General features: G+C 37.2%; 1 protein-coding gene across 5 annotated transcripts in view; it reads left to right on the forward strand.

Annotated features, from left to right (window-relative positions):
- The window catches only part of FOCAD (focadhesin), a 315881-nt gene that overhangs the window by 240833 nt on the left and 47995 nt on the right, over window positions 1-27053 (forward strand). For all 5 annotated transcript variants that reach the window (XM_017949827.3, XM_021927475.2, XM_031654276.1 and 2 more), the window contains 10 exons: window positions 1534-1642; window positions 4183-4299; window positions 7215-7453; window positions 10863-10952; window positions 19506-19653; window positions 21546-21665; window positions 23395-23517; window positions 23971-24048; window positions 25022-25093; window positions 26695-26797. In XM_017949827.3, coding sequence (XP_017805316.2) covers window positions 1534-1642; window positions 4183-4299; window positions 7215-7453; window positions 10863-10952; window positions 19506-19653; window positions 21546-21665; window positions 23395-23517; window positions 23971-24048; window positions 25022-25093; window positions 26695-26797 — 1199 coding nt within the window. The remainder of the gene's footprint in view (window positions 1-1533; window positions 1643-4182; window positions 4300-7214; window positions 7454-10862; window positions 10953-19505; window positions 19654-21545; window positions 21666-23394; window positions 23518-23970; window positions 24049-25021; window positions 25094-26694; window positions 26798-27053) is intronic.

A 27053-nucleotide genomic window follows, 5' to 3' on the forward strand; every position in this document is an offset into this window, starting at 1 on the left:
CACCTAGGAGTGACCAAATCCCACCTTCTTTCCTTGTGTTTTCTTATTAGCTATATGAGTGCTCAGTAATTCTCTTTGCAGAACTGTAGCAAAACCCAACTTGGAGCCATCTGCTTAGACCTCAAGGCTTCCTTCCCATTTTCTCCTCCAACCCTCCCCATTATAAATGTTGATGTCTTATTAACTTTTGACGGGCCTCATGGAGGAATAAATTGAGGTGGAGGGGGGTGAACAAAATGATCAAGACTTCAAGCCTTCACAGAGCTAAACCACTCTAAAGTGGGACTGAGAGGGGGAAGGAGAGATGGGCGAATAGGTAGATGGAAGGATTTGTTAATGGCAAGTCCTGAGTCCCATTCTTACCAAATGGAAGCAGAAATGCAAGAAAACATGTGTGCGCCAACAATTTAATACCCACTGACTCAGTGTTCAATTGAGATATGGCTTGGGACTGGAGGTACTAGGCTCATTAAGGGAGCAGAGTTGAAAATCTTCCTTATCCCTCACATCTGTTGTAGTCCTGCCCTAAGGTAAGCAGGAAGTGGTTCTTGGATCATGCACTGAATTCAGATTCAAGTTTCAAGTCCAAATTTTGGGGAACATTGTCTGTATTCATGGGAAACCACATCATAGGACTGAGAACTGAACAATCTGATGGTATGGGTGCTCTTATTGCTGGAGTTCTGTTATAACAGAATTGGCAAACCTAGAGCATCTCATTGATGTCCCATAGGGGACTTTATAGGATCAGCTTGGAATTATGGAATAATATTAAATGTACATTTTCAAGTGGTAAGTATATTAAAAAGGTTCAGGTTTTTGTGTTAATTTCCGAAGTCAAACATAAGAGTTTATTGCTAATATTAGAAGGTTACCATTTAGATGATATAAAAAGGCAAGTTTCAGACCAAATAGTCTAAAAACAGTGCTTTTTCCTTTGTATTTTATGTGGGGTCTCCAAATTATATTTCAAACTGACTTTCAGGTTGATAGCTTTGCCATATTAAGAGAAAGAAGGAGAGGATAATAATGAGTGAGAAAAGCTGCCATGTGTCAGATTGTAAGGTGCAGTCTGAAGTGGTTTGCTAGAAGCCAGTTCAACGTACCAGTGCTTCAGAAAAGCCAAAGAGCATTCTATTCGGCTGGGCTTATTGACATAACTGTCTTAGTTATGTTTTTAGAACAAATCAATAATTTTAAATAGGCCAAAAATGACACAGAAGAGAGCCTAGGAAATGTAATGTTAAATGATGAAATAAAAATTTAGGAAGAAACAACTTACTAAGCTTGGATTTTTAAGTTATAAAAAGGCATAATGACCCATACTACATTGATAAGAGTTCAGAATCAGCTCTAGACTCAGAAGGAAGGAAAGAAACTGTTGGCCTCAGGGAACAAACAGACCTGCATTTACAAGACTCTGTGAAGGAATACAAGTTGCTTTTTGACTTCATCTACCCTCCTATATTAGCTCTTTCTCTTCTCCTGGTTAATACCAAAGTTCTCTGTTGAATTTTTTTTCCTTTTGAACAGGGAGAGTCCGGTAGTGAAAGGCAATGCGCTGTTAGCTCTAAGCAGCCTTGCTGTCGTCGTGTCTAGACATGAAGCCAGCCTCTCCTCAGACTCTGACGGGCTCCTGGAGGTTAGTTGGGGTAATTTAAACAATTGGGCTTTGGTTATGTCTTTTTAAGCCTGGCTTTAAGTAGCCTGGCCCTGGGCTTACAAGGGTAGATTCTGTGATTATGGCACCAAGTTATAGTACTTGATGGGCCTTTATACTGTGAGCCTTAGTGTCTTCCTAACTTTGCTGCTTTTCTGTTTTCCTTTCTCCATCACAGTTAAGTGGTCATATCTATTTGAAGGTGCCAATGTTATGCCATAGGGGTTATCTTTTTGTATTTACATCAGTGGTAACCAATCTTACAAGGTTAACTAGGCTTACTGAAAGTGAACAATGCTGTCAAAATGATAAATAAGCAGTGTTTATTGACTGAAAAAAAATGTACTTTGCATTTTAATTGTAGATGTCAATGACAAAGTGCCTATTCATTTTTGCAAGGCAGTTATTTCTTAATTAAACATGTGGTGAGCTGGCCACTATTCATTTCCAGTGTACTTTCTTGGATAATTCGTATCTGTCTAAATAAAAAGGCATGAATTTATTCTTGTTTTAAGTCTCATTATCTGGTAGCCATCATCATACAGAGACGACATAATTGAGTTGTTAAAAAATATAGGCTTTGGAATAGGAAAGTCCTATATTTAGATCCTATTACCTCCACTTACTACCTCTGTGGCCTATTTGTAGCAATTTCCTCTTTCAGAAGCTATTTCCCCATCTGTAAAGTGGAGGGATAACAATACTCACCAGATAGGATTATTGGAAGGATTAATGAATTAATATATGTGAAGCACAACAGCTCGTAGATACTAAGCTCTCATTAATAATAACCATTCAAAACTATTCAGTCTGTCTCTGTCCTCAAGGAGTATCTTATGGGCTATCTGTATTCTTTTTTTGTTGTGGGTTTTTTTGGTGGTACACTAAAAACAACCAACTCTGATGACTCATTTAAACAAAAAAGGAACAGGAAGTATATGGAATCTAGAAGCCCATGGAATTGAAGGCAAAGCTTAAAAACTGAGTTTTGGGAAAAACAAGAACCAAGGCAAGTTGGGGAGTCCAGGCAACAGGTACTAACGAAACATCTAAGCAGACCACCTCCAGTGGGCGAGAACAACTTCAGTCATTTATTGTCCTTGTATCACTTACTTAAAATTCAGAGTCCCTTGGGTCCTAGGCCTACCCCTTGGATAGTGTAGGACAGCTAGCTTGATTGAGCATTTAACCTTCAAATAGGGGGGAAGACGGAACTCTGCAAAGGATGCTGCTACCAGTAAACAGAGAATTGGTGCTGTGTGGCAAAAGCCATGGATATATATTACATGTAGGGAAGGGAAAGAGGCCAAGGGATTATTGCATGAATAATATTAGTTAATTACCCTATGAAAATTTAATTTTAAACTTAGAATCTTACTGATAAGAAAGATGGAAATTTTATAGAGAGGAAATGTTTCATGTCTTTCAGAGAGCCATGGAATATTTTAACAGAGGCAACATGCTGCATAGATCTACAACCTAAAAAGTCAATGCCCCTTTCTATGATCCCTTCACTTTGGTGTTATTTTTGTCAAACTACCAGTTATACAGTATTTTTCCCAGTAATAAAGGGGTCTAGCTTAGAGTTTGAGTTCCAGCCTTTCTCACTTTCTCCTCCACACCAACACACTGCAACACACATTGAGAAACCACACAGTCCAAAGATAGGGCTTTGCTTTTATTCATGATGACCTTGCCTTTAGCTATTACTCAATGCAAATTCAAGACCTCATTATTTAATTAAAGTTGAAACTTTCAAACGTTATTCAAACCTGCATATGACCACCAACAAAAGATTTGAAGATGTGACAGCCTTGTTTGATTCAAGGAATTACAATAATTCCAGTTACCATGTGAGTTAATGAATGCTTTTGACATCCATGGTCATGAGTGACTTTAATAACCAAGTTTTATTTTTAATGAGTGGGGTTTTGTTGTTTTGGTTTTGTGTTCTCTTTCCTCTTCTTTGTCAAACTGAAGATGATTCATGTTTTCTACCTAATCTTTCAGTGAGTTAGGTGAATGTTGTCAAGATGCTTGAAATGACAACTAAATGTTAATAGTCACCAGAAATGCTAGAGATGTTGATCAGAATTTTGTGGGCTGTTTATTGCCTCCTTTGTCACATAAGAAGTCATAGAAATGAGAATTTTTGAATTGTGTTTTTTGCACATCTGTCCTTTTAACCTCCATATTATCTTCACTATGATTCACTCAACGCAGGAGAGCTCTGAAGAGCTCTTGGATAGTTATGTTTTGCAGCATCTATCCTCTTCTGCTAACTTGTTCATAAAAGGTAAATCTTATTTCTTTTGGGGCACAGGTGAGGGTAAAATGTGTATTTGTCAACTACCTGTACAGCTCATACTTGCATGCTCATAGTCCAAGCAGATGAAGTTTACTTTTTGATGATAGCACTTTATTGTTTAATATAGAAGGGAGTTGCACCCTGGATTTAGAAATAATCTTTAGATTTGTTTTCTTTTTTCCATAATCATTTCATGTTTTTAATTCATCTGCAGGTTCAACCTAATTTCCTTTCAATGAAAGAGTGGATTTCCATGGTACTTGATACACTCTTGGTCATTGTGGATAGCCATTACCAACCCAGAGGGCAGCTTCTCTCCTGGTTTTATTATGTAAGTGCAAGAAATAAAACATGATCAGAAAACTCAAGGGTTGACTCTTAGGACATCAGTTGTTCACATGAAATCCATTATATAAAAGGCCAGGCGCCGTAGCTCATGCCTGTAATCCCAGCACTTTGGGAGTCCGAGGTGGGCGGATCACCTGAGGTTGGGAGTTCGAGACCAGCCTGACTAACATGGAGAAATCCCGTCTCTACTAAAAATACAAAATTAGCCGGGCATGGTGGCGCATGCCTGTAATCCCAGTTACTTGGGAGGCTGAGGCAGGAGAATCACTTGAACCCAGGAGGCAGAGGTTGTGGTGAGCCAAGATTGCACCATTGCACTGCAGCCTAGGCAACAAGAGAAAAACTCCATCTCAAAAAAAAAAAAAAGAAATCCATTGTATAGTGTAATGATTCTCATCCCTGGCTATTTGTTAGAATCACCTAGGGAACTTTAAATACACACACACAAGAAATATTATATATAAAAAATATGGAAATATTACATATAAATTATAAGAAATGTCTATAAATATTAATATATATGTATGTACATATGCATATATAACATGTGAAATATATATATACACACACATATAAAAAGAAATACTGATGTGTAGTCCCCACTGCTGATTTAATTGCTCGTGGATAAACTCTGGGCATCAGCATTTTGAGAGCTCTCTCAGTTATTCTAATGTGTAGTCAGGGTCGAGAGCTACAGTTGTAGTAGAATAAACGGTGTCTGAAATGTGGGGACTCCAAGTTTCTAGCCATAGTTTTTTTTTTTCATTTCAGGTTGTGTGACCTTGGGCAATTCACTCAACCTCTTTGAGTCTTTTTGTCCTTATTTATAAAATGAAGGAATTAAACAATATCATCTGCAGTAATTGTAGCCCTTGCTCCCCCTTTCTTGTTTTTGTGACTGTTGACACTTACTTCATCATTCTTATTTTTCTTATCTGCAAAATGAAAGTAAAAATTAATGCTTTGCCAACTGTCTAAAAAGACTGTGAAGATCAAATAATATATTTTATGTAAAAATGTTTTGAAAACCGTTAAATACTCTGTAAATACAAAGTAATGTTGTTGATCACTACAAAAAAAAAAAAAAAAGCCACCTGTTACCTATCCTCTGTCTTCATGCTTGTATTCTAAGATTTGAAGCAAAATGAGAAAAGACTTTTTTGTTTAGGTTTCCTTTTCCTTTTATTGGTCGTAGTACATGCTTTATTTCTATATCTGTGTAGAACTATTTTGGTTCTACCCTATTACTATCCATTGCCTAGGGAATTATAATGATCATGGGACAATCAGCTGAGTGGCAGAGGATTATAGTTGATTTTAATAAAAATACAATACAAATTCTGAACTGTTGCTAAGATCATGAATTTAGCCTAAAACCTCAATGCCGAAGGTCTTCTCTGTATATTGTGTGTGCCTCTGTCCTCCTGCCCTTGGGAAGATCGGGTATGTATTCATCAGGCGCTTTGGGTTTAGAGCTAGATTTTTAACCATAGTCAAGGTTAAAAAAAAAAATGACTTATGAGATGATGTAGAATTAAATTGGAAGGTAAATTTTGCTCAAAAAGTTAATTGCTGTATGATGATTTATATTCTATCAGAAGTGTTTTTATTTCTTTAATGATGAATGAAAACTTTAGATGCTTATTTAGAGGTCTTTGTAATAACTATCTAGTTCAGATACTCACCAGAGCAGGGCACTGTATGAAATTTCTCATATGCTGCTTAGTTCTTACAAACCAATAAAAATAATCTCTTTACTAGTCAGCTCTGATTGCCTCTTACCTTTGTGAGATTTTGCATTACCATACTTTTCAAAGCCGTATTTTAAAAGTCACTTTATTTCCTGTGTGCTACCAGCTGGGTCGTTTTGAGTAACATTATCATTAAAATAGTGCTATATTAATTTAAAGTGTAACTTAGTATGTTTGATTTTTATCCTTAAAGTACCAAAGCTTAGAGAGCAAATGGGCCTAGAATTAAAAACACATTTTAATGTGCTTTGACTGCAAGGGACAACACCGTCCTTATGGTGTGTCTGAAATTTTAAATTGGATAATAGTGAGGAATGATAAATGGGCTTTCTTTCCCACTTGAGACATATTTATAAATATATATAATGTCTGGTAGAACTCTCTAACATGGGATTCTTATAGAAGCTGTTCATATTCAGCTGCTCTGTCATTTTATTACGGCTGTTATTCATTTCTTTTCCCATAATTACATGTAGGAAGGGGCATATAGAGCTCTCCATTTCATTTTGAATAGCTGGTTATTGCTTTGTAACCAAAGGCTTTTAGGATTTCAACTTCCTTTTTAATTAAAAGGAATTAACCCCCTGAAGGAAATAATCCATCTACTGGGAAGTGTTCCCACCAAAAAATTTTGGGAGATGTGCCAATAGATCCCTGTGCTAAATTTATACTTGTTTCTCTATACTAAAGTTAAACTCTTTTCCTCTCTTTTCCTTTCTTTCCTGGAAAACTCCTAGCTTTATGGACATTTATAATGCGACTTGCTGGTTTGTCCAAGCTCAGATAGCTTCAATTTTTTTTTTTTTTTAAATATATACACATGTGGGCTTTTAGAAACACTGAAATTGTTTCAAGCCTTATAGTGAGGGAATTATAACCTTTAAAAGGAAAACACTTGTAATTTGGTTTTTCAAATTTAAAAGGATATTATTAATTGATTATTTAGTAGCAAAATATTTCATTAATAATGAAAACATAATCTATAGACAAAAATGTTTGGATTTTTAAAAAATGTTTTATTTTGGGTGTCAGCCGGGGTGGATCTAAGAGAGGCTTGTGTGGTTTTATAGTGCTTTTATGATAGGTATGCTTCCTTCATGTTGTAAATAAAAGGCTAACCCTGTTTTCTTTCTTTGGCATGTCCTAGAAGTCCTATTCTGGTGAAAACACAGCTAGTGCCATTGCCCGTTCTGCTGCCGCCACGGCTTTGTCTCTCCTTGTGCCAGTTTTCATTATCTCTTGCAAAGAGAAGGTTGAGGAAATCCTGAACATGCTGACTGCCAGGTTACCTGGGAAACCAAGTGCTGATGAGTCTCAAGCCGTGCAAATCCACATGGGCCTTGCTTTAGGGATGTTTCTCTCTCGCTTGTGTGAAGAGAAACTCAGGTACAGTTTATTAAAATATTCCTGCTTTTCTTCTTTGTGATTTTTTGCAAAGGATTTTGTACCCATACACACCTATACATAAACATTGTATCTGAGCAACATGTGTTTGCCAAACTTTCTGAGATGGACAAGTTGATCCTTTCTTCTTCTTTATGAGTAAATTTATCTATGTAAAATACCATCATGGAGGTGTTCATGTATTTTAAGAGTTGATAGTATTAAAGTGATTGGTTACTTGAAAATCATTTCATGCTTAGATGAAAGCCCCAGGTACGGTACCTACGTGTGGTGGACATGAGAAAAGTCTAATCTCATGGTGCTGTAAGTAAAAAGCTTCTTTTATTCTGGTTTATATGGGATGAAAATGACTGCCAATCTTTTGTTGATATCACTGTAAAATGAGAGGAGAGGATTGGCATATCTCTAGTGCCTAAGGGGTGTTGGGAATCACTGAATCACCTGAGAACTACATGTACCCAGCTTTAAATATTGCTTTTTTTCCTGTGCCCTAGCCACATTTTTATAATCCTTAAAGAGTCTTAATCTGTGCATATTATACTGTGTGCTTTGTTCACTTTGATTGCTCATTTTTGGACTGCTAACTTGACCCTTGAATGGAGCTAATGGAATAGACTCAGGTGGAAAATTCCACTAAATCGGAAAGATTTTTTTAGTGCATAAGTCTACTTTTGTTTTGTTGTTCATACTGCTTATTCTTTATTTTCTAGCAAGTCTTAGAATTTTATGTATCTACATTGATTGTAGTGGGATACAACATGAATATTTGCTTATCATGAATATTTTGATGTCAGTGACTTTTAATTATCCCTGTTTTCCTACATTGGAAATATGATAGTAGGGAGAGGCATTCTGTTGTGATATTAGATTCTTTTTAAATTCCTGGTTGGCAGAAATTAGCTGTTCAAAGGCAAGAATTGGTGTTGGTGTGGATAAACTGGATGACACTATGCTATATTTATTTCAGTTTGAGACCATTAAGTTCACAAACATGAGTATGTGAAACTTTTATGTGAATTGCTATTGATTTAGGGGAATACCATATTTCAGATGATCATTTTCAGCTCTTAGAAACATCTGTCAGATGATTGGGATGATTCTCTTAGTCTTTGAGGCCGTAAGTGCAATATGGCCAGAATATTCATTTTGTCCTGTTCACCATCACTAATAAACATAGGTCTTGTTCTGGAGATGAATAAAAAACTGCCCTTTGCATGTGATTTGACTGTTACATATCTTATGTGTGTGACAGAACACAAAGTATTTTTAAAGACTTAAAACTTGAAAGTGATTTTTTTCCCTTTGCTAGTATGCTACAAATGACAGTCTCTTCACCATCTGTGTCCATGCTCTTTCTTTGGTATCTTTTCAAGCAACATGTTTTGCAACTAAAAATGAGCCGTGGCAGTTTAATTCGAGGCAACTCATTTCATCCTATTCTGGCTCTGACTACTTTCTTCACTAACTTAGGAGGAGATGCTGCTGCTTTTAGGCTGACAGGCTTGTATTTGTGGTTAACTTAATCATGCTCCCTGGAGAAACCTATGATGATTCCCCCAGAACTCTTGACCCTGCTTCCTAGGTTGTCTTCCACTCCTGTCTGTCTAACTTGAATTCACACCTGAAGGAAACCCTGGACAAAGACATCAGGAAGCTCCTTCCTTAGCTGAGCACCCACCGAATAACTACAAATTTTAACTTTACCCTAATGTTCCTGTGTTTGATAGCATCCTCCTTCTCCTTAGGGTCTGTGTGTTAGTAATGCCATTACTAATATAACTATTCATGGCTCCCACCTTCCCAATTTGTTGGAATTGAGGAATCTCAAATATTTGCCTTTTGATACTAATAAATTTTTTAACCACGTAGTAACAATACTAACAGATAATTTCATTTTTGGAGAAAGTTTAAATTTTTTTCTAAAACCAAGTGTTTTGAGAGCTGTTGATTTTGACTAGTCAGTGACATCAAATGTGTCCCAATGTGGTCCTTTAATGGAAACAGAATTAGGACAGTATGTTGTTTTTCAGAGACTAAGAAATCACCATGTAGAAGAGAATTATGAATCACATCTGTAATTGCAGCACTTTGGGAGGCCGAGGTGGGCAGATCGCGTGAGCCCAGGAGTTTGAGACCAGCCAGACATGGTGGCAGATGCCTGTAGTCCCAGCTACTCTGGAAGCTGAGGCATGAGAATTGCTTGAGCCTAGGAGGCTGAGGTTTCAGTGAGCTGACATTGTGCCACTGCACTCCAGCCTGGGTGAGAAAGCAAGACTGTCTCAAAAAAAAAAAAAAAAAAAGAGAGAGAGAATTGTGGAAATAATTTCGTTTTTTGCTAAGGCTTTTGAAAAATCTGTTGAATTTAAGTTCCAATCTAGAATTTATTCAGAAGACTCCTGAATATTGTTCCACAGCTTCTTGCTTCTGTCATAACCGCCAGAAAATACAAGTATAATTTCTTTAGCATTTGTTTAGGATATTTAAGTATATTTTACTCCAAAGGACAACTTTCATAGGATTTATTTAGTTAAAGCTATTAAGTCTGTATGTGCGATGCAAGGGATGTGCATGTGGGCATTTGTTTCATTGCAAAAAATCCTTCACCTTGAGCAAAACTGCTGTAGTCTTGGTTTGGGAAAATGTTTTAAAAAGCGCTCTCTGCCTGGTTGTCTTTCCTGGAGTTACATTCCACTTAGCATGATCTGAAGTAGCAATATGAGAGTTGAGATGTAGGAATCTCTCACTACTAAAATGTCAGTGATGAAGCCCACAAATCGGCCTGAAGGGACAGCCATAGAACCTTTTAAGTTTTATTTTACTATGCAAGTCATACTTCACACCCAGGCATTTATAAAATCATCAGTTTCTGTATAAATGCAAACACATATAGGTCTAAGATTTTCTCCCCTTAAAAAAAATGTAAGTAAAGGAATAGAATTTACAGCCTCCACAATTGAGACATGAAAAGAAGCGACAGTCTTTGCAAGAAAGAGGTTTGGAATCATTATTGATAATGTCAGCTTAATATGTTAAGTATTCTGAAGAAAATCACTTAAGCGTTCTTAGAAATATTAATTTAGAATTCTGAGTTTATTTTTTATTTTTCAATGACTTAAAATTTGAATAGGCTGAGAAAAATCAAAAATAGGAGATTTTGTGTTTTTTGGTTTGCAAGTGATTATACTGCTCAGAAACCCAATTGTTGAATAATTTGTCAGACTTAGTTTCTGTAACTACAAAATAAGCATATGCAACTCATCAGTATTGTTACTTTTTAAAAGAGAAATGCTTGTATTTCCAGTAAAATATTGAGAGAATAATATTGTATTAAGCATTTTGGACAGTTGACTAATTTTAAATAATTCATTGTTTCCCCTTGATCTTCATTCAGTGATATATCTGGCCAAGAGATTAACCTTCTTCTGATGAAGTCTTTGGATGCCCTGGAAAATTGCTGCTTTGACACTAGTCTTGAATACAAGTATGTTGTTCCTATTTCCACTCTCACAGGTACTTAGACATTGCTTCCTACACTGCCATAAGTCTTGCATGCTATGGAGAAATATTTTTTATTTTTATTTTTTATTTCCATAGGTTATTGGGGAACAGGTGGTGTTTGGTTACATGAGTAAGTTCTTTAATGGTGATTTGTGAGATTTTGGTGCACCCATCACCCAAGCAGTATACACTGCACACAATTTGTAGTCTTTTATCCCTCACCTCCTTCCCACCCTTTCCCCCTGAATCCCCAAAGTCCATTGTGTGATTCTTAAGCCTCTGTATCCTCATAACTTAGCTCCCACTTATGAGTGAGAACATACGACATTTGGTTTTTCCATTCCTGAGTTACTTCACTTAGAATAATAGTCTCCAGTCTCATCCAGATTGCTGTGAATGTCATTAGTTCATTCCTTTTTATGGCTGAGTAGTATTCCATTGTGTGTGTGTGTGTGTGTGTGTGTGTGTGTGTGTGTGTGTATCTCACAGTTTCTTTATCCACTCATTGATTGATGGGCATTTGAGTTGGTTCCACGTTTTTGCAATTGTGAATTGTGCTGCTGTAAACATACATGTGAAAGTACTTTTCTGTGTAATGACTTCTTTTCCTGTGGGTACATACCCAGTAGTAGGATTGCTGGATCAAATGGTAGTTCTACTTTTAGTTCTTTAAGGAATCTCCACACTGTTTTCCGTAGTGGTTGTACTAGTTTACACTCCCACCAGCAGCGTAGAAGTGTTCTGTGTTCACCGTGTCCACACCAACATCTATTATTTTTTTATTATGGCCATTCTTGCAGGAGTGAGGTGGTATCGCATTGTGGTTTTGATTTACATTTCCCTGATCATTAGTGATGTTGAGCGGTTTACCATATGTTTGCTGGCCATTTGTATATCTTCTTTTGAGAATTGTCTATTCATGTCCTTAGCCCACTTTTTGATGGGCTTGTTTGGTTTTGTCTGGCTAATTTGTTTGAGTTTGTTGTAGATTCTGGATATTAGTCCTTTGTCAGTTGTATAGATTGTGAAGAGATTCTCCCATTCTGTGGGTCGTCTGTTTACGCTGCTGATTGTTCCTTTTGCTGTGCAAAAGCTCTTTAGTTTAATTAAGTCCGAGCTATTTATCTTTGTTTTTAGTTGCATTTGCTTTTCGGTTCTTCATTATGAAATCCTTGCCTAAGTCAATGTCTAGAAGTGTTTTTCCTGTGTTATTTTTAGAATTTTTATAGTTTTAGGTCTTAGATTTAAGTCCTTGATCCATCTTGAGTTGATTTTTGGGTAAGGTGAGAGCTGAGGATCCTTCTGTACAGTTTTATTTTCTCATGTAGTTTGCCAATTAAGCTTACATGTAGCTTACCAATTACCCCAGCACCATTTGTCGAGTAGGGTGTCCTTTCCCCACTTCATGTTTTTTTTTTTTTATTTGATTTGTTGAAGATCACTTGGCTGTATTTGGGTTTTTTTCTGGGTTATCTATTCTGTTCCATTGGTCTATGTGCCTATTTTTATACCAGTACCATGCTGTTTTGGTGAATGTGACCTTATAGTATAGTTTGAAATCAGGTAATGGGATGCCTCCAGATTTGTTCTTTTTGCTTAGTCTTGCTTTGGCTACGTGGACTCCTCCAGAAAACTCCCAGAATTGATAATAGAATTCAGCAAAGTTTCCGGACACAAAATTAATGTACACAAATCAGTAGCTCTTCTATATACCAACAGTGACCGAACTGAGAATCAAATCCCGAACCCCACCCCTTTTACAATAGCTGCAAAAAAATAATAATAATAATAATAAGGTACTTAGAAATATACTTAGGAATATATCTAACCAGGAGGTGAAAGACCTCTACAAGGAAAACTATAAAACACTGCTGAAAGAAATAATAGATGACACAAATGGAAACACATCCCATGCTCATAGATGGGTAGAATCAATACTGTGGTAATTACCATACTGCCAAAAGCAATCTACACATTCAGTGCAGTTCTCATCAAAATATTACCTTCATTCTTCGCAGAACTAGAAAAAACAATCCTAAAATTCATATGGAGAAATATTTGTAGGATGTGATTTTGAATTCCTTTGCAGAGAGTTTTCAGTAATAAGTAATTTAAAAAACTTATAATTAAAGCTTCCTTGTTCTGAAAACCATGTTTCAGCAATAGATAAATTGCTTAAATTCAGAGTAACAACTGTCATTTTGCAGCTTACACCTTATATTACTAAGACCTTAGTTTTGACTTATGTTTATCATACGAGGCACATGTATGGGGACATGGATGCATGACTTAATCTTTTTTTAAAGTATTTCTTTTTATTATTTATTTATTTATTTATTTATACATCATCTCACTCTTGTTGCCTAGGCTGGAGTGCAGTGGTGGAATTTCGGCTCACAGCAACTTCCGCCTCCCGAGTTCAAGTGATTCTCCTGCCTCAGCCTCCCAAATTGCTGCATTACAGGCATACGTCACCACGCCCAGCTAATTTTGTATTTTTAGTAGAGGTGAGGTTTCACCAGTTGGTCAGGCTGGTCTCAAACTCCTGACCTCATGTGATCCACCTGCCACTGCCTCGCATAGTGTTGGGATTACAGGTGTGAGCCACCCTGCCCAGCCGACTTAATCTTTTTAAAGATCTGTTGAGGCCATTTGAATTTGATTGGGCTAAGAGGGCCTTTGACTGATGATTTATGTTTCCCTGTGAAGTAACGTGGCTAAGTAGTAGAAATGGAAGCAAACACATTATATCAGGGATTACCAACCTGCTTAGCATTAAGAACCTTTCCCTTCCCCATGCTAACCCCATGGTTTTTAAGGATTTTTGTCTATTAAACTAAATACTTTAAAATTTATTTTCTCATTTCAGTAATGAAAGATAAAAACGAAAAGGAATAATAAAAAAAGAATACTCAAAAAAGTGTTAAACACACTCATTTAATGAGATATTTAATGTTTCAGTTAGTCTATGTGACTTGTATGGGTGATATATGGTTTTGTTAGGCTTTTGAAAATAATGACATTCTTGAGGGAGCTACATCATAGGTTTTTGGACTTCCACGTGTTTTGGAACCTCAGGCATGAATCCTCTGGGGTTCATTGTTACTAGGAACTAACAGATTATAAGCATTAACTTCCAGTTTATTGACTCATTTACCTTTTGATATTATGGGCACTGCTGAAATATGCATTAAATCAGTGTTTTTATTTCTGGCCTTTAGGAACATAAGTTTAAAGCTACATACATACCTTCTATACTGTTAGTTTCAGACTGACAAAAGGGTAAATGATATGGTAGTGGTAGCTACATGTGTAAAGGATTTCATCAGGAGTAAATAAAGTAAAATGTCCATTTAGTAGGTGGTAGTTATGGGATCTTCTTTCAGATGCAGGCTAAGATTGGAGAGGAACTAGTGCCACTCACCTAGTTTATCAAGAAACACTTTTGGGGTCAAGTGTCTTCTTAAGAGTGTGGTTTGAATATGAGTAAAGAAAGAGTTTGATGGCGTGGTTGAAGTCTCTTGAATGTAGAAAATGATTAATGAGAAAAATAGGGAAATTTAGCTGTTATTTGAATTCAATGAAGAGTTGAGATTTTGAACCTAATCCATGCATTTGTATTGTTGCCTTTTACAACCAAGGAATAAGATATTTTTATGTCTCTTTTCATCCCTCCTGCCTCCTCATACCACCCAAAGATGTTCATTATAGCTGTAGCTCAAGATGTTATAAAGTTTGGAAAAAATTTGAGATTAAGATGCTGCAAGCTTCAGCCAGTGGGGCAGAGTCAGGAATGTCTTTCAGGCATTGTCTCCATCATTTTCAGGAAGGTTGTTTAAATGTAAGGAGTACCATGGGGATGAATTACCCACCATGCAGATGCTGAGGTGCTTAAAAACTTCATATGTCTAAACATATTTAACTTTAAAATTTATTTTTATTACTAATAAGATTCTTACTCCTTCATTCTTACTTTCTTTCTTGATTCTTACCTTCTTAATGAACAACTGTATTGGTAGGCCTGGACTTCCTGTCCATTTAGTGGAAACTTGACTATTAGAGCCCAATTAAAAGCTCAGGTGCTTCAAGAAGCCCTTCCTCCATCCTCTCCAAACTGTTAGTCCTACAGTTAATGAAGTTTAGTGCTTCATCATTACTAATGCTCTCTAGGTGTCAGTCCTTATGCATTTCTGTTTTTGTTTTTGTTTTTGTTTTTTTTGAGACAGGATCTCACTCTGTTGCTCAAGCTGGAGTGCAGTGACACAATCATGGCTTACTGCAAGTTCAACCTCCTGGGCTCAAGCAGTCCTCCTGCCTCAGCCTCAAGTAGCTGGTACTACAGGCATATGCAACCATGCCTGACTAAATTTTTTATTCTTGTAGAAACAGGGTCTTGCTGTGTTGCCCAGGCTGGTATTGAACTCCTGGCCTCAAGTAATCCTCCCAACCTTGGCCTCCCAAAGTAATGAGATTACAGATGTGAGCCACTGCACCCAGCATAGTTCTCTTTTTGGCTTCACATTCAACTGATACTTACTGAGCAGCTATATGCCGAGCTAGGCATTTTCACGTCTGTTTCTCATGGACTTACATCCATGTCACAACCTAAACATGATACTGAAGTAGGAATCATCATCACTGGTTTACAGATAAAGAATGTGAGTCTCATATAGGAGGCTTGTTCAAGGTCCTATACTTAACAAGTGACAGAGCCAAGAGAGGAACCTGGGACATCTGACTTCAAAGCCATTTTTCTTACATAACACGATATGGGTAACACAGTTCAATAGAAAGAAAGCAATTTGATGCTTGACAGTATGCTGTGTATTTATTTTTTTCTGATGTGCAAATGTCACCCACGTTTTTCTTTAATTTTTTAATTCTTTCTTCTGCTTTTCTAACTAGACCCAGACCTGAAAGCCTGGCTCATGGTGTAAAGTATTCCCTTATCTAATGAGATTGCAGGAGTCTAGGGCAAGCCTCCCTCAAGTGAAACAGTGGAAGTCTTACTAGAAGGTAGTTAATAGATGTGGGACCGTGCTCCCTCAAATGATAGAATTCACCCAGAGCAAATTCACCGTGCTTCCCTGATTTAATGGACGTGTCCCTACTGAAAGAACCGCACACCTGGGCTGGCTGGTATTGGTGAGCCTATCACTAACATTTTACTGCCATCTAGTGGTAGCTCATTGTGCCATTGTGATCCTCACAGCCCTAACTGTAGTCATGCAGTCATCAACGACCCAAGCTTTGGTTAATTACTACTGAGCTTTTACAAATACGATAACATTTGTATAGTGCTTTGCCCTTTACAAAGCACTATACAAATGTTAACTGTTATTAGAACTAATTATTAGATGGCCTAGTACTTAATCTGCAGGATTGCCTACGGTAAACTAGGGAATTGAAGATTCATCTCTGATTAATTTTAGAAAAAAATATAATTATATCTGAGTTGATACAGCAACACAAACATCAGAATTGCTTAGCTTTTAAGTGTCAGGATTTCTTTTGCTGGTGATATTTTAATATACTCTGATAATAGATTCAACTAAGTAATGACATAATAGTGTATGGAATTTAAAAACTCAAATTCTCTTTATCATTTGTTAGCACTCTTACAGAACATTTATGTTAGCAATTCCTAAGTTCAGTTTTATACCCAATATTATAATTTGTTTTTATTTCCTCTGTCGAAGACACCAACACCTAATTCCTTTTTGCTTTCAGTGGACAGAAAGATATAAAAGCCAACTCTGCCCAAGCTGTTCTTGGTTCAAAGCTGGCAGACATATCAAAGAGAAGCTAGAATGAGGTAAATATGTGGAATTGCTGAACTAAGCACCTGGGGGAACATTTTAAGATTTAGGGCAAAAATAAACACATTAAAATATAGAAGATTTAGAAATCAGAGGGAAATCAGGAATAAAGTTTTAGGACTACGTTCTTGGTGCATACTGGAAAATTGAGTGAAATGAGAGGGGACCTATTTAGAGGGGCAATAGGTGTATATGCCGTAACAGTGACATTGGCACATGTATATACATACACTGTTATATATTCATCTGTTGCACCAGTCAGTTAACTGCCATTGTAGCAATGAATAGAATCACTAGTGAATTATAACCTTGCTTAGGTTATAGTAATAATTGCTATGATAAATTTTAGGTAAATGTGGACTAGAAACAGAAATGTCTTTTTCAAAGCCTTAATGTCTCTATCCCCTGAGATGATAAAAGAGGGGCTTCAATCTAGGGGATAGAGATTTTTGTGTGCCCAGGATAGCCTGAAAAGCAAGACTTCCTTGTTTATTCAGAAAGATAAACCCTATTGGTGTGAACTTTGAGAGGAATTTGTTTTCCAGATGAGCCTAGTGTTCCTCTTTCTGCAGTTAGCCTGGCAAGAAACAAACTGAATTTTCTTGGTTGAATCTTGCGTGATATGTTCGGTGAATTCTACTACTCATAAAATTTGCCTCCTACTAAACATAAGAATCAAGTCTTGCTTTTTTATTCTTCTGTAGATCTTCTCTCTACTCTAGACTCTTAAAATTATTCATTTGGTTAGTTCTTCAGCTTTCAATAAATACTGGTTGAGTGCTTGTATATGCCAAGCAGTATACTAGGTGCAGCAGATACTGTGGTAGGGAAAAAACAGAAAAGGTGTACCCACCCTTATGGAGCTTTGAGGCCAGGGAAGAGATAATAATCAAACAATCCCCCAAATAATTTTCATCAGAGTTTATAATTAAAATTGTATGAAGTAAATTAGCACAGGGTGCTGTGGGAGAGTATTAAAGAGGCTCTCTGCTGGGCGAGGAATGATGTCTCTGAGGAAGTAACATTTGAAATCTTAAGCATAGGTAGCAGTTAAATAGTCAAAGAGGGAACAACGTCAAATTTGTCAAAGTATTAATCAAATTTTGTCTAATTATATCTTTGGTCTAATTCTGTCAAATGGTTGTATGCATCAATATAGATTCTATACTTCCCTGTAGATTCTAAATAATAGCAAAGGCTTTACATTCATATTAGTCAAGAGTAGCCTTTCCTCTTCCATAAATGTGATTAGTCTCAAAAGCATGCTGTATTGAGATCTTAGGTGTTGCTTTAACTGGTCAAAAATGCATTATGCTAGTTGAGCTTGTTAAGTTTACGAAGCTGTAACAGCAGTTCTGCCTGACTAATGATAGTTACTGTCGTAGCATCTTTACGAAGGATTTTTGAATGGCTGATTGTTATGCAACAGAAACTAGAAAAACACACTTGAGATATGGTGCCTTCTCATACGTATTTCATCATGGCACCATGCAGGGCACCGAGAGGGGCCTTGGGTTTGGCAGATGGGACAGAAGGCTAGAAATAAAAAAATCCTCTTGTATTGGCTGCGCTCTGCTGGATGCTCTCTGTGTGACCTTGAGCAAATCCTGTAGCCTGTCTATCCTTCTGGGTGTCTTCTTTTAGGTGTGGGTGCTCCATTTGCACAGAGGTGTTGGGGGAAGTAACTAACATGCTTATAAAATGATGCAAATGTTCTTGACCCTGACCAAGGGGATAGATGCCGTTTAAGAGCAAAATGACCTAACATGTGGGCATTGAGATACATTATCGGAGAAATGCCCCGGAGTGTTTTCTTCGGCAGCAGATATCGTGATGAGAGGCAAGGCAAGCCAGAGTAAGGGTGATTTCTGAAAAATATTGCATTTTCTCCATTTAAAAAGCAATGACAGAAGCTTTTTTCTTTGAAGTATTACCACAAGCTGCATCATCTTACCATACTATCTTGAAGTTTTCTGAGAGAACAATTATTTTCTTTAAATGGATGTGTATTCATTCAGGAGAATTGGGACACAAAGCCCTAGATTTCAATTGAATTGTCACATGGGGTAACTTTTGACAAGCCTGTCATTTGTCCATTTTCTCTTCTGACCCAGTGGTATTCTGCAAGATCAGAGGGGAGAGAAGGATTAATGTCATTGTGCACAAATACACAGTTTCTTTAGGAAAGAAATTCCACTTGTTGAAGTTGACTAGGAAACATGAAGCACTTAGTAGTACTTCATAATCATGCCTTGCATTTATCTTCTTTGCTATTAGTCAGATGTCCTCAGCTCACATCCTGAATTTTAGTCTTTTCTCTCCTTATGCAGTTGATCACAGTATATTCAACATGCAGGTAGCGGCGGTACAGGAAAAACTACAGCATTTCAGTAAGGGCACAAATAGAGCTGGTTTATGCCTTTTCCTCTTCTCACCCATAAAGTTTAAGTCAAACTATTTCCTGCTTTTGTTTTTATCCAGGGGGTGTACAGCACTAGCATGGGCCACAGATACCTGTTTAGATGTCAGGTGTTCGTTTTGAGGGGAGAGGTGGGTGTACTTGTCAGGGATGATGGGGCACACCAGCTGCTAGGCAGCAGAATTTGAATCCAGCCATCTCACTGAGGTTTGAGAGCACTGTAAACACCCATGGTAAGTGAAGAGCAATTATGTGGATTTCTTATGCTCCTAACACCTCATCTTTTTTGGCATCCAAGCACGGGCTGTATATTGGGAGTTGGACTTGTTCTGTCCCTCATGAGCCACAGCAGCCAAATGCAGTCCCGCGTTCATGTGGCAGCATCGCTTCGGAAGCTGTCTGTGTACCTAGATGACAGTGGGAGCCAGAGCAGAACATTTCAGGAGGTAGGAGATGGAGGTTACATTTTTTTCCCTCTGTTCTCTTTTGTTTTCTTCTTGCCACTTATTTTGGACTTATCATACTTTGGTAACCCTATAAATTAAATTCTTCCTCAAAGAGAAAATCCGAATGGCAAACAACCAATGTTAGATCATAAGGTTTTCAAATTGTGTGGCAGTTTAAATCAACTTAGACTTAAATGTGGCATATAAGATAAGAGCCTTTAGTGAATATAAAACCTAACTCAGCATCACTAGAAGGCACTTTCTAAGAAGAGCTGCAATTTCTGGAAGAAAGTTAAATAGAGATTTTTAGAATTGTGCTCAAGCCAAATGTAACTTTGAAAAATGGCCAGGAATAAGCTTCAGAAACTGCCGATCAAAAGGCATTTAATTTTTTAAAATGTCAGCTAGCATAAAATATTATTGAGGAAATTCCCTTTACCATACTTAAAAAAAAGTTTTTTTCTGCTGTGGTGCGGAAATATGCAGAATTGGAGTTCATGTGACCCAGTTCATGTGTGTTAACCATATTTTTAGATGGAACATTTCAGGCATGTGTCATGCCCATCTCTATTTTGTCCAGGTGAAGCTGGACTGCTTGTACTCTTCTTTGAGAGGAGCAGAGTATGACCTCGTGGCCTGGCCTGATTCTTTCTCTCATTAGAACAGATTCTATTTTATCCCAGCCTGCCCACGAGCTATTGATGAGTACATAATGGCTGCTGTGTTTCCCTGCTCAGCTCCTCTGCTTTCAGCAATAGGACTTGTTGAATTGGTGAATTTCTTTGGGCACAGAGGAGTGAAGTTTTGTTCTAAGACATGCACTACATTTCCATTTTTAAAGCAGTGTAAAGTGTGATTTAAAAGTACGTATTTTTTTTAAGCCAAAAGAGAAAATCTTGCAACCGAGGAGCAAATTGATTATAAATGAAAGCAGCATTTTTATAACTGATGCATCTGTGATGTTTTGATTTATAAGGCCTTAAGCAAGCAGTTTTTTCTCCCCTCTGATGTTTTATTATTCAACTTCTACCTTAGAAACCGCTTACGTTTTTCATGCCGTATCAACCAGTGCTAGAAGTTGAATTTTCTACTTTGTCTTAACAGCGTTCTTATAAGGGAGGTTTTTTATCATGAAAATATGAGGTAGCAGAGAGGGGATGATTAAATTTGATGTGCAATAATTGAGACTCAGATAGATTGGGTGACTTGCCCAAAGTTACTTAGCTAGTAAATGATCAATTTGGGACATATTCCCAAATCTTGGCTCCACTCCCACCATTCTTTTTTACTCATATTTTATGTATTCATTCATTCATCAACATATTAAGTTCCCACACTAGTGCTATGAGGCAGGTATTAGTATTCCTATTTTACACAATTTATCTGACTCCAGAATCCATATTCCTGTTCCAGTTATGCCCCACTAGTTCTAGGGAATCTTAATGGAGCAGTGTTTCACTTCTTTGAATTTCCTCTCCTGTTTGGCCTTGGATGGGAATGCATGGCAATTAATTAGTAGCACCCACTGGTGATGAAAAATCTGTTTCCTTCTACTGTTGATAGGTGCTGTACTCTGGCATAATGTGGTAAAGAAATGTACTATTATGAGTCTAAAGACCTGGGTTTGAATCCGTCCTTTGTCACTTGCTAGCTACATGAAACTGAGCTTCAAAGCTCTTATCTATGAAGTAGGAATAGTCATGCCCATCATCACATTGTTATGAAATGTTACAATATGAGTTAGGCAGCAAAACAGTGCCTAATCCATGGGAAATGTATTTGAATCCAGTTCTTACGCTGGAGGGAAGTTTGACAGAATATCTTGTCAACTAAACCAAGTTCTTTTATTTTTCCTCCTGAAGACACATTTTTCTGCTGTATTTTCTTCTCAGGTCCTTGCCTACACACTTAGCTGTGTATGTACATCAGCGTTCAGTGCTGGAATTATTGAGGCTGCAGAGGCTGAGGATGTTATGAACAAGCTTCGACTGTTAGCGGAGAATAGCCAGCAGGTTGGAATGTGTGCCCTGATTATTTCTCTCTGTGGTCTCATGCTGCTGCTCATGTTGACTTACTCTGAATTAGAGTATAATGGGATATTTTTTGTGTCTAGAACTGAGGAACTTCTAACTATTTTCTTCTCTCACAGCTATAGCCAACAGTCACAGATGTCTTTTTCTCTCCTTATCCGCTGTCTCATTCTGTAGACATTTTTTTTTCTTTGAGAGAGTATTGATAGACTTTTCTCTCTCTCTATCGCTCCGTAGTTATAAGATCATAAAATATATGGCTAGGGAATATAAGAGTTATGTAAGCCTAGAAACAAAAATTTGTAAAGAGATGAATACATAGAAGACTCTGATAAAGTCAAACCTCAGAAAATTCAAGGCAGAAAATCTCTACTCATGACCAAATATGTATAGGAAAATTTAAGTACCTGTAAACTAAATTAAATAACCTTAAAATGTTTCCTCTGAAATATTATTCAACCTTAAAAAAGAAGGAAGTTCTGGCCGGCTGCAGTGACTCACGCTTGTAATCCCAGCACTTTGGGAGGCCAAGGCGGGTGGATCACGAGGTCAGGAGATCGAGACCATCGTGGCTGAAATGGTGAAACCCTGTCTCTACTAAAAATACACAAAATTAGCTGGGCATGGTGGTGGGCACCCAGCTACTCCGGAGGCTGAGGCAGAGCTTGCAGTGAGCCAAGATCGCATCACTGCACTCCAGCCTGGGCGACAGAGCGAGACTCTGTCTCAAAAAAAAAAAAAAAAAAAAAAAAAGGAAGTTCTTATGTGTACTAGAACATGGATGAACCTTGAAGGCATTATGCTAAATGAAATAAACAAGTAACAAAAAGCAAACACTGTGTGCTTTTATTTACATGAGCTACGTAGAGTAGTCAAAAGCATAGAGACAGAAAGTAGAATGGTGGTTGCCTGGGCCTACAGAAAGGGAGAAATGGGCAGTTACTGTTTAATGGGTAAAGAGTCTCAGTTTTCCAAGGGAAAGATTCTGGAGATGGATGGTGGTATTGGTTGCACAGCAGTATGAGTGTACTTAATGCCCCTGAACTGGTATTCACAGTAAAGATGATAAATTTTATGTGTACATTGCTACAATTAAAAAAAAAAAAAACTGAAAAAAATATTTTATCTGATTACACATGCTATAGAATTTCCCCATGTGGATTTTTTAAAGGTTTCTTCAGTGTCTTAATACTGATGATAATGGTTTATTGCAGAATTAATTGGTTTTAAGCTTGTAATATTATTGTTACTGTTTTATGGTTATATACCTGCTCAGTTACATTCAGAGTAAGTTTTGAAAAGTTGAAAGGTAGAAGTTTTCATATACTGTGCTTATTATGGGATGTTTTCTTTTTGTTTAGGAGTTGATTGACTTCGTGTGGTCTACCTTGGTATTTTCACCCTAACCTCTTCCGATTGTTTGAGCTAAGCTGCTCAATAGTGCAGTATTACTTTCCTAAAATAAATTACTCACTGAAACTGAATTCCTTGCAATTAGACCCTGCAGCTTATGATGCAAACCAGTCTAGATTACAAACAAAACAAAACAAAACAAAAAAAACACTAAGTATCTGATTTTTCAGATGACAAATATAACTTGTCAGTAGGAAAGTTAGCACTAAAAGTGTTTAAGTTGCTAGTTATAAACACTCCAAATCTGTGTCTTTTTCTTTTTTCTTTTTCTCACCCCATTTTTATTTATTTATATCAGACTTCAGGTTTTGCCCTGGCTTTAGGAAACATAGTTCATGGATTGTCTGTGTGTGGACATGGAAAAGCTGAAGACTTGGGCAGCAAGCTACTTCCTGCCTGGATCAGAATTGTTCTTACAGAGGTAGAGGTCACCTGTTGTATGCTATTTCATGTTTTTATAATGGAAAAAGAACTACTTTATTGGATCACTTGTAGGAGTTGCTGAGATATATACATTAGTGTTAAAATAATAGGCAATTTTAAATGAAAGAGATCACATACTTTTAAATCCCTTATAAATAATGCATTCTGCCAACTATTATAATTTTTTTGAACTGGCTATGTTGTCTGTGTTTTAATTTTAAGACAACATTTTGTTTTTTGAAAAATAAAAGCAAGAATCCACCCATGATCTAACAACCTTAATCTGTTACTTTTAGTCTGCTTCCATTTTGGGTTCAGTTATATGGGTTATGTTGACCCTGTAAGTTTGCTACCATTTCGACCATTTATTTCTCTGTGTCATAATAAGTTTTATAGAATCTAAACCCAAGGACTGAGTCCCTCTTTTCATATTCTGATGCTTTGTTTTCAGGGCACTCCCACAATGCTTTGTCTGGCAGCTCTTCACGGCATGGTGGCCATGGTAGGCTCTGAAGGGGATGTAATGCAGGTAAAGAGAGAAACCATGGAGGAGAAGACATCTAAATGTGTACACAGCCATAGCAGGAGAAGAATATTCAGTGTCTTAGTATGCTAAGAACAGAAGGATTTATACTCATGGTAATAGTTATACCAGGCTTTTTAATGCCTTGCTGTATGAATAATTGCACTTAACCAAGGATTATTTCTATAGAAGTTTGTTCTTTGTTTAATTTGGTTTGTAGGGATTAAACCTGGCCAATTTAGGTGCTCTCCACATATTTCCCTGCCTGAGAAAAGATGATTGAATGATAAGAAATTTCAAAAGTTATTTGTGGCTGGGCACGGTGACTAACACCTATAATCCCAGCACTTTGGGAGGCCGAGGTGGGTGGATCACGAGGTCAGGAGATCGAGACCATCCTGGCGAACACGGTGAAACCCCGTCTCTTCTAAAAATACAAAAAAATTAGCCAGGCATGGTGGCGGGCGCCTGTAGTCCCAGCTACTCGGGAGGCTAAGGTAGGAGAATGGCATGAAACTGGGGGTGGAGCTTGCAGTGAGCGGAGATTGCACCACTGTACTCCAGCCTGGGCGACAGAGTGAGACTCCGTCTCAAAAAAAAAAAAAAAAGTTATTTGCAAGAAACTCCATTTTGCATCTGTAATGTCTGATGTATATCTATGTAATTGTTCTTTAACTTCAAAATATTTTCACAGTGGACATATGTATGTTTAAGTAAGTAATTTTGTAAGTAATTTTGAAGGAACTCTTTTTTTATGCAGTAAAAGTTGATTGATTGCTTACATGCCGCAGTGAACAGTTGCCAGGAAATCAATGATAGATAAAGCATGGGGCCCTGCTTTGAGGAGCTCATAGCTTATGTATTTGAAATAGAAGGACTGTTTCATAGCTTAGAAGATGGATAGCTCATGCACCGGGAATATAACTCTTTACTTTTTTATGGGGGTGGGTGGGATGAGTATTTCTTCTTATTCTTTCAGCTGAAATCAGAAGCCATCCAGACCTCTCATTTTCAAGGCAGACTTAATGAAGTCATTAGAACCTTAACTCAGGTGAGAAAATGAATTTAAAATCCTTGGGTGGGAAAACATATCCTCCTTTTTTGTCTTTTTTTCTATTACATAAAACAACGTGTTTTCCCTGAAAAATGGGAAAGTCTCTGGTTATTTCCACTGAGTTCAAGAGGCATTTGGGAGTGATGTATGGACCTGTGTTCACTGACAAACTTGCACTACCTTTGGGGGGCAAAAAAAAAAACTGGCATTTTTTTAGTAAACTTAAGCTGGCATTGGTTTTCCTTAAAAATTGAAGCCTGATGGCTCACACCTGTAATCCCAGCACATTGGGAGGCCAAGGCAGGCAGATCATGAGGTCAGGAGATCAAGACCATCCTGGCTAACACAATGAAACCCTGTCTCAACTAAAAATACAAAAAAATTAGCCAGGTGTGGTGGCAGACGCCTGTAGTCCCAGCTACGCAGGAGGCTGAGGCAGAAGAATGGTGTGAACCCAGGAGGCGGAGTTTGCAGTGAGCCAAGATCGCCCCACTGCACTCCAGTCTGGGTGATAGAGCAAGACTCCATCTAAAAAAAAAAAAAAAAATTAAAGCCTGATTCTGCAAGGAATGTCAGGCCCTAAAGATAAGGAAAAAGAGAAAGTGATCAAAGGGCACGGCAGATCTTGATAGAAAGGTCAAGGGGCACTAGTTCAGATGTCACTGATAAAAATATTTGGGCATATCTTGACTAAAGAATAGATATATTAATCTGCTAAGAAATGTTTTTATCTTTTAAGATTTTTTTAAAAAACGATTATGTTTGTTGCATAAAATTTGAAAGCACATAATGAAAGAAGCTGAAAAAAATCACCGATGGTCCTTCAAACCGGAAGCAACTGTTACTGATATTTGGTCATACTTCTTTTCAAGTATTCTTTTGTTTTCATAGTTGGTATTCTTACTGTATATAGAACTTTATATTTTATTCTTTTCATTTAGCATACTTGTTTTCATTCTTGTAAAATGTAGCTGATAATACCTACCACATAAAGGAGTTTTAGTCACTGAGACTTTTAAAAACAAACAGAAATCTCTAAACAGACAATACTCTCTTTTACATGTATGAGTAGAAATATACTCAAAAAAGATTCTACTGAAATTTAAGCTGCCATAATGTGGGAGAAAAATCTGTAAATGAAAATTATTTTAAAAATCCTTATCATGAATGATAAAGCAGCAGTAGAGCATAATTTATAGAAGAGAACAAAATGTATGTCCTTCCATTTTTAGAGGTATTTTCATCTTAAGTAACTATCACCCCTTTTCTACTTTCTGGATTTTGTTTTTTTTGCCATTTTTTTTTTTGAAAACTTCGAGACCAGTCTCAGTGAAACTTGAGAAAACTGCTAGTATGATTAAATTATTTCTGCTATGATTAAAGAATGAATCATTCATTCATTCAGTAGACACTTGTTGAGTATCTATATGACCTAGGTATGGTGTACTAGACACATGATATTACATCTTGTCATAGGATTGCTCATTGCCAGCCAAGCCACCACCTTCTAAATGACTGGTGACTTTCTGTGAGTGACCTTTTATTAAATAGAACTTGGATCTTATCCCATCATTGAACTGTTAACTTTTTATTTGTAGGTCATTAGTGTCTCTGGGGTGATTGGTCTCCAGTCAAATGCAATCTGGCTTCTTGGACATCTTCATCTATCTACTCTATCCTCAAGTCAAAGTAGAGCCTCTGGTAAGATTAAAGTCGTAAAACACTATAGCTGAAGGGAGGGATTGCTGACCCAGCGCTCTGTACTTTGTTAAGAGCATTAATCTTCACAACAACCCTAAGTAATGGGTATTACCATTTCTATTTTACATCAGAGGGAAATGGTATATGGAAAGGCTTCCTGACTTACCCAGGGTCATGTGGCAGTAAGTGGTGGACATGTGGTTTAAACTCAGATCTTTTGGCTTCCAAAGCTCATACTCTTTTTACTCCTTCTCTC

This window comes from Papio anubis, chromosome 13 (assembly GCF_008728515.1).
Source record: "Papio anubis isolate 15944 chromosome 13, Panubis1.0, whole genome shotgun sequence".
Lineage (NCBI taxonomy): Eukaryota > Metazoa > Chordata > Mammalia > Primates > Cercopithecidae > Papio > Papio anubis.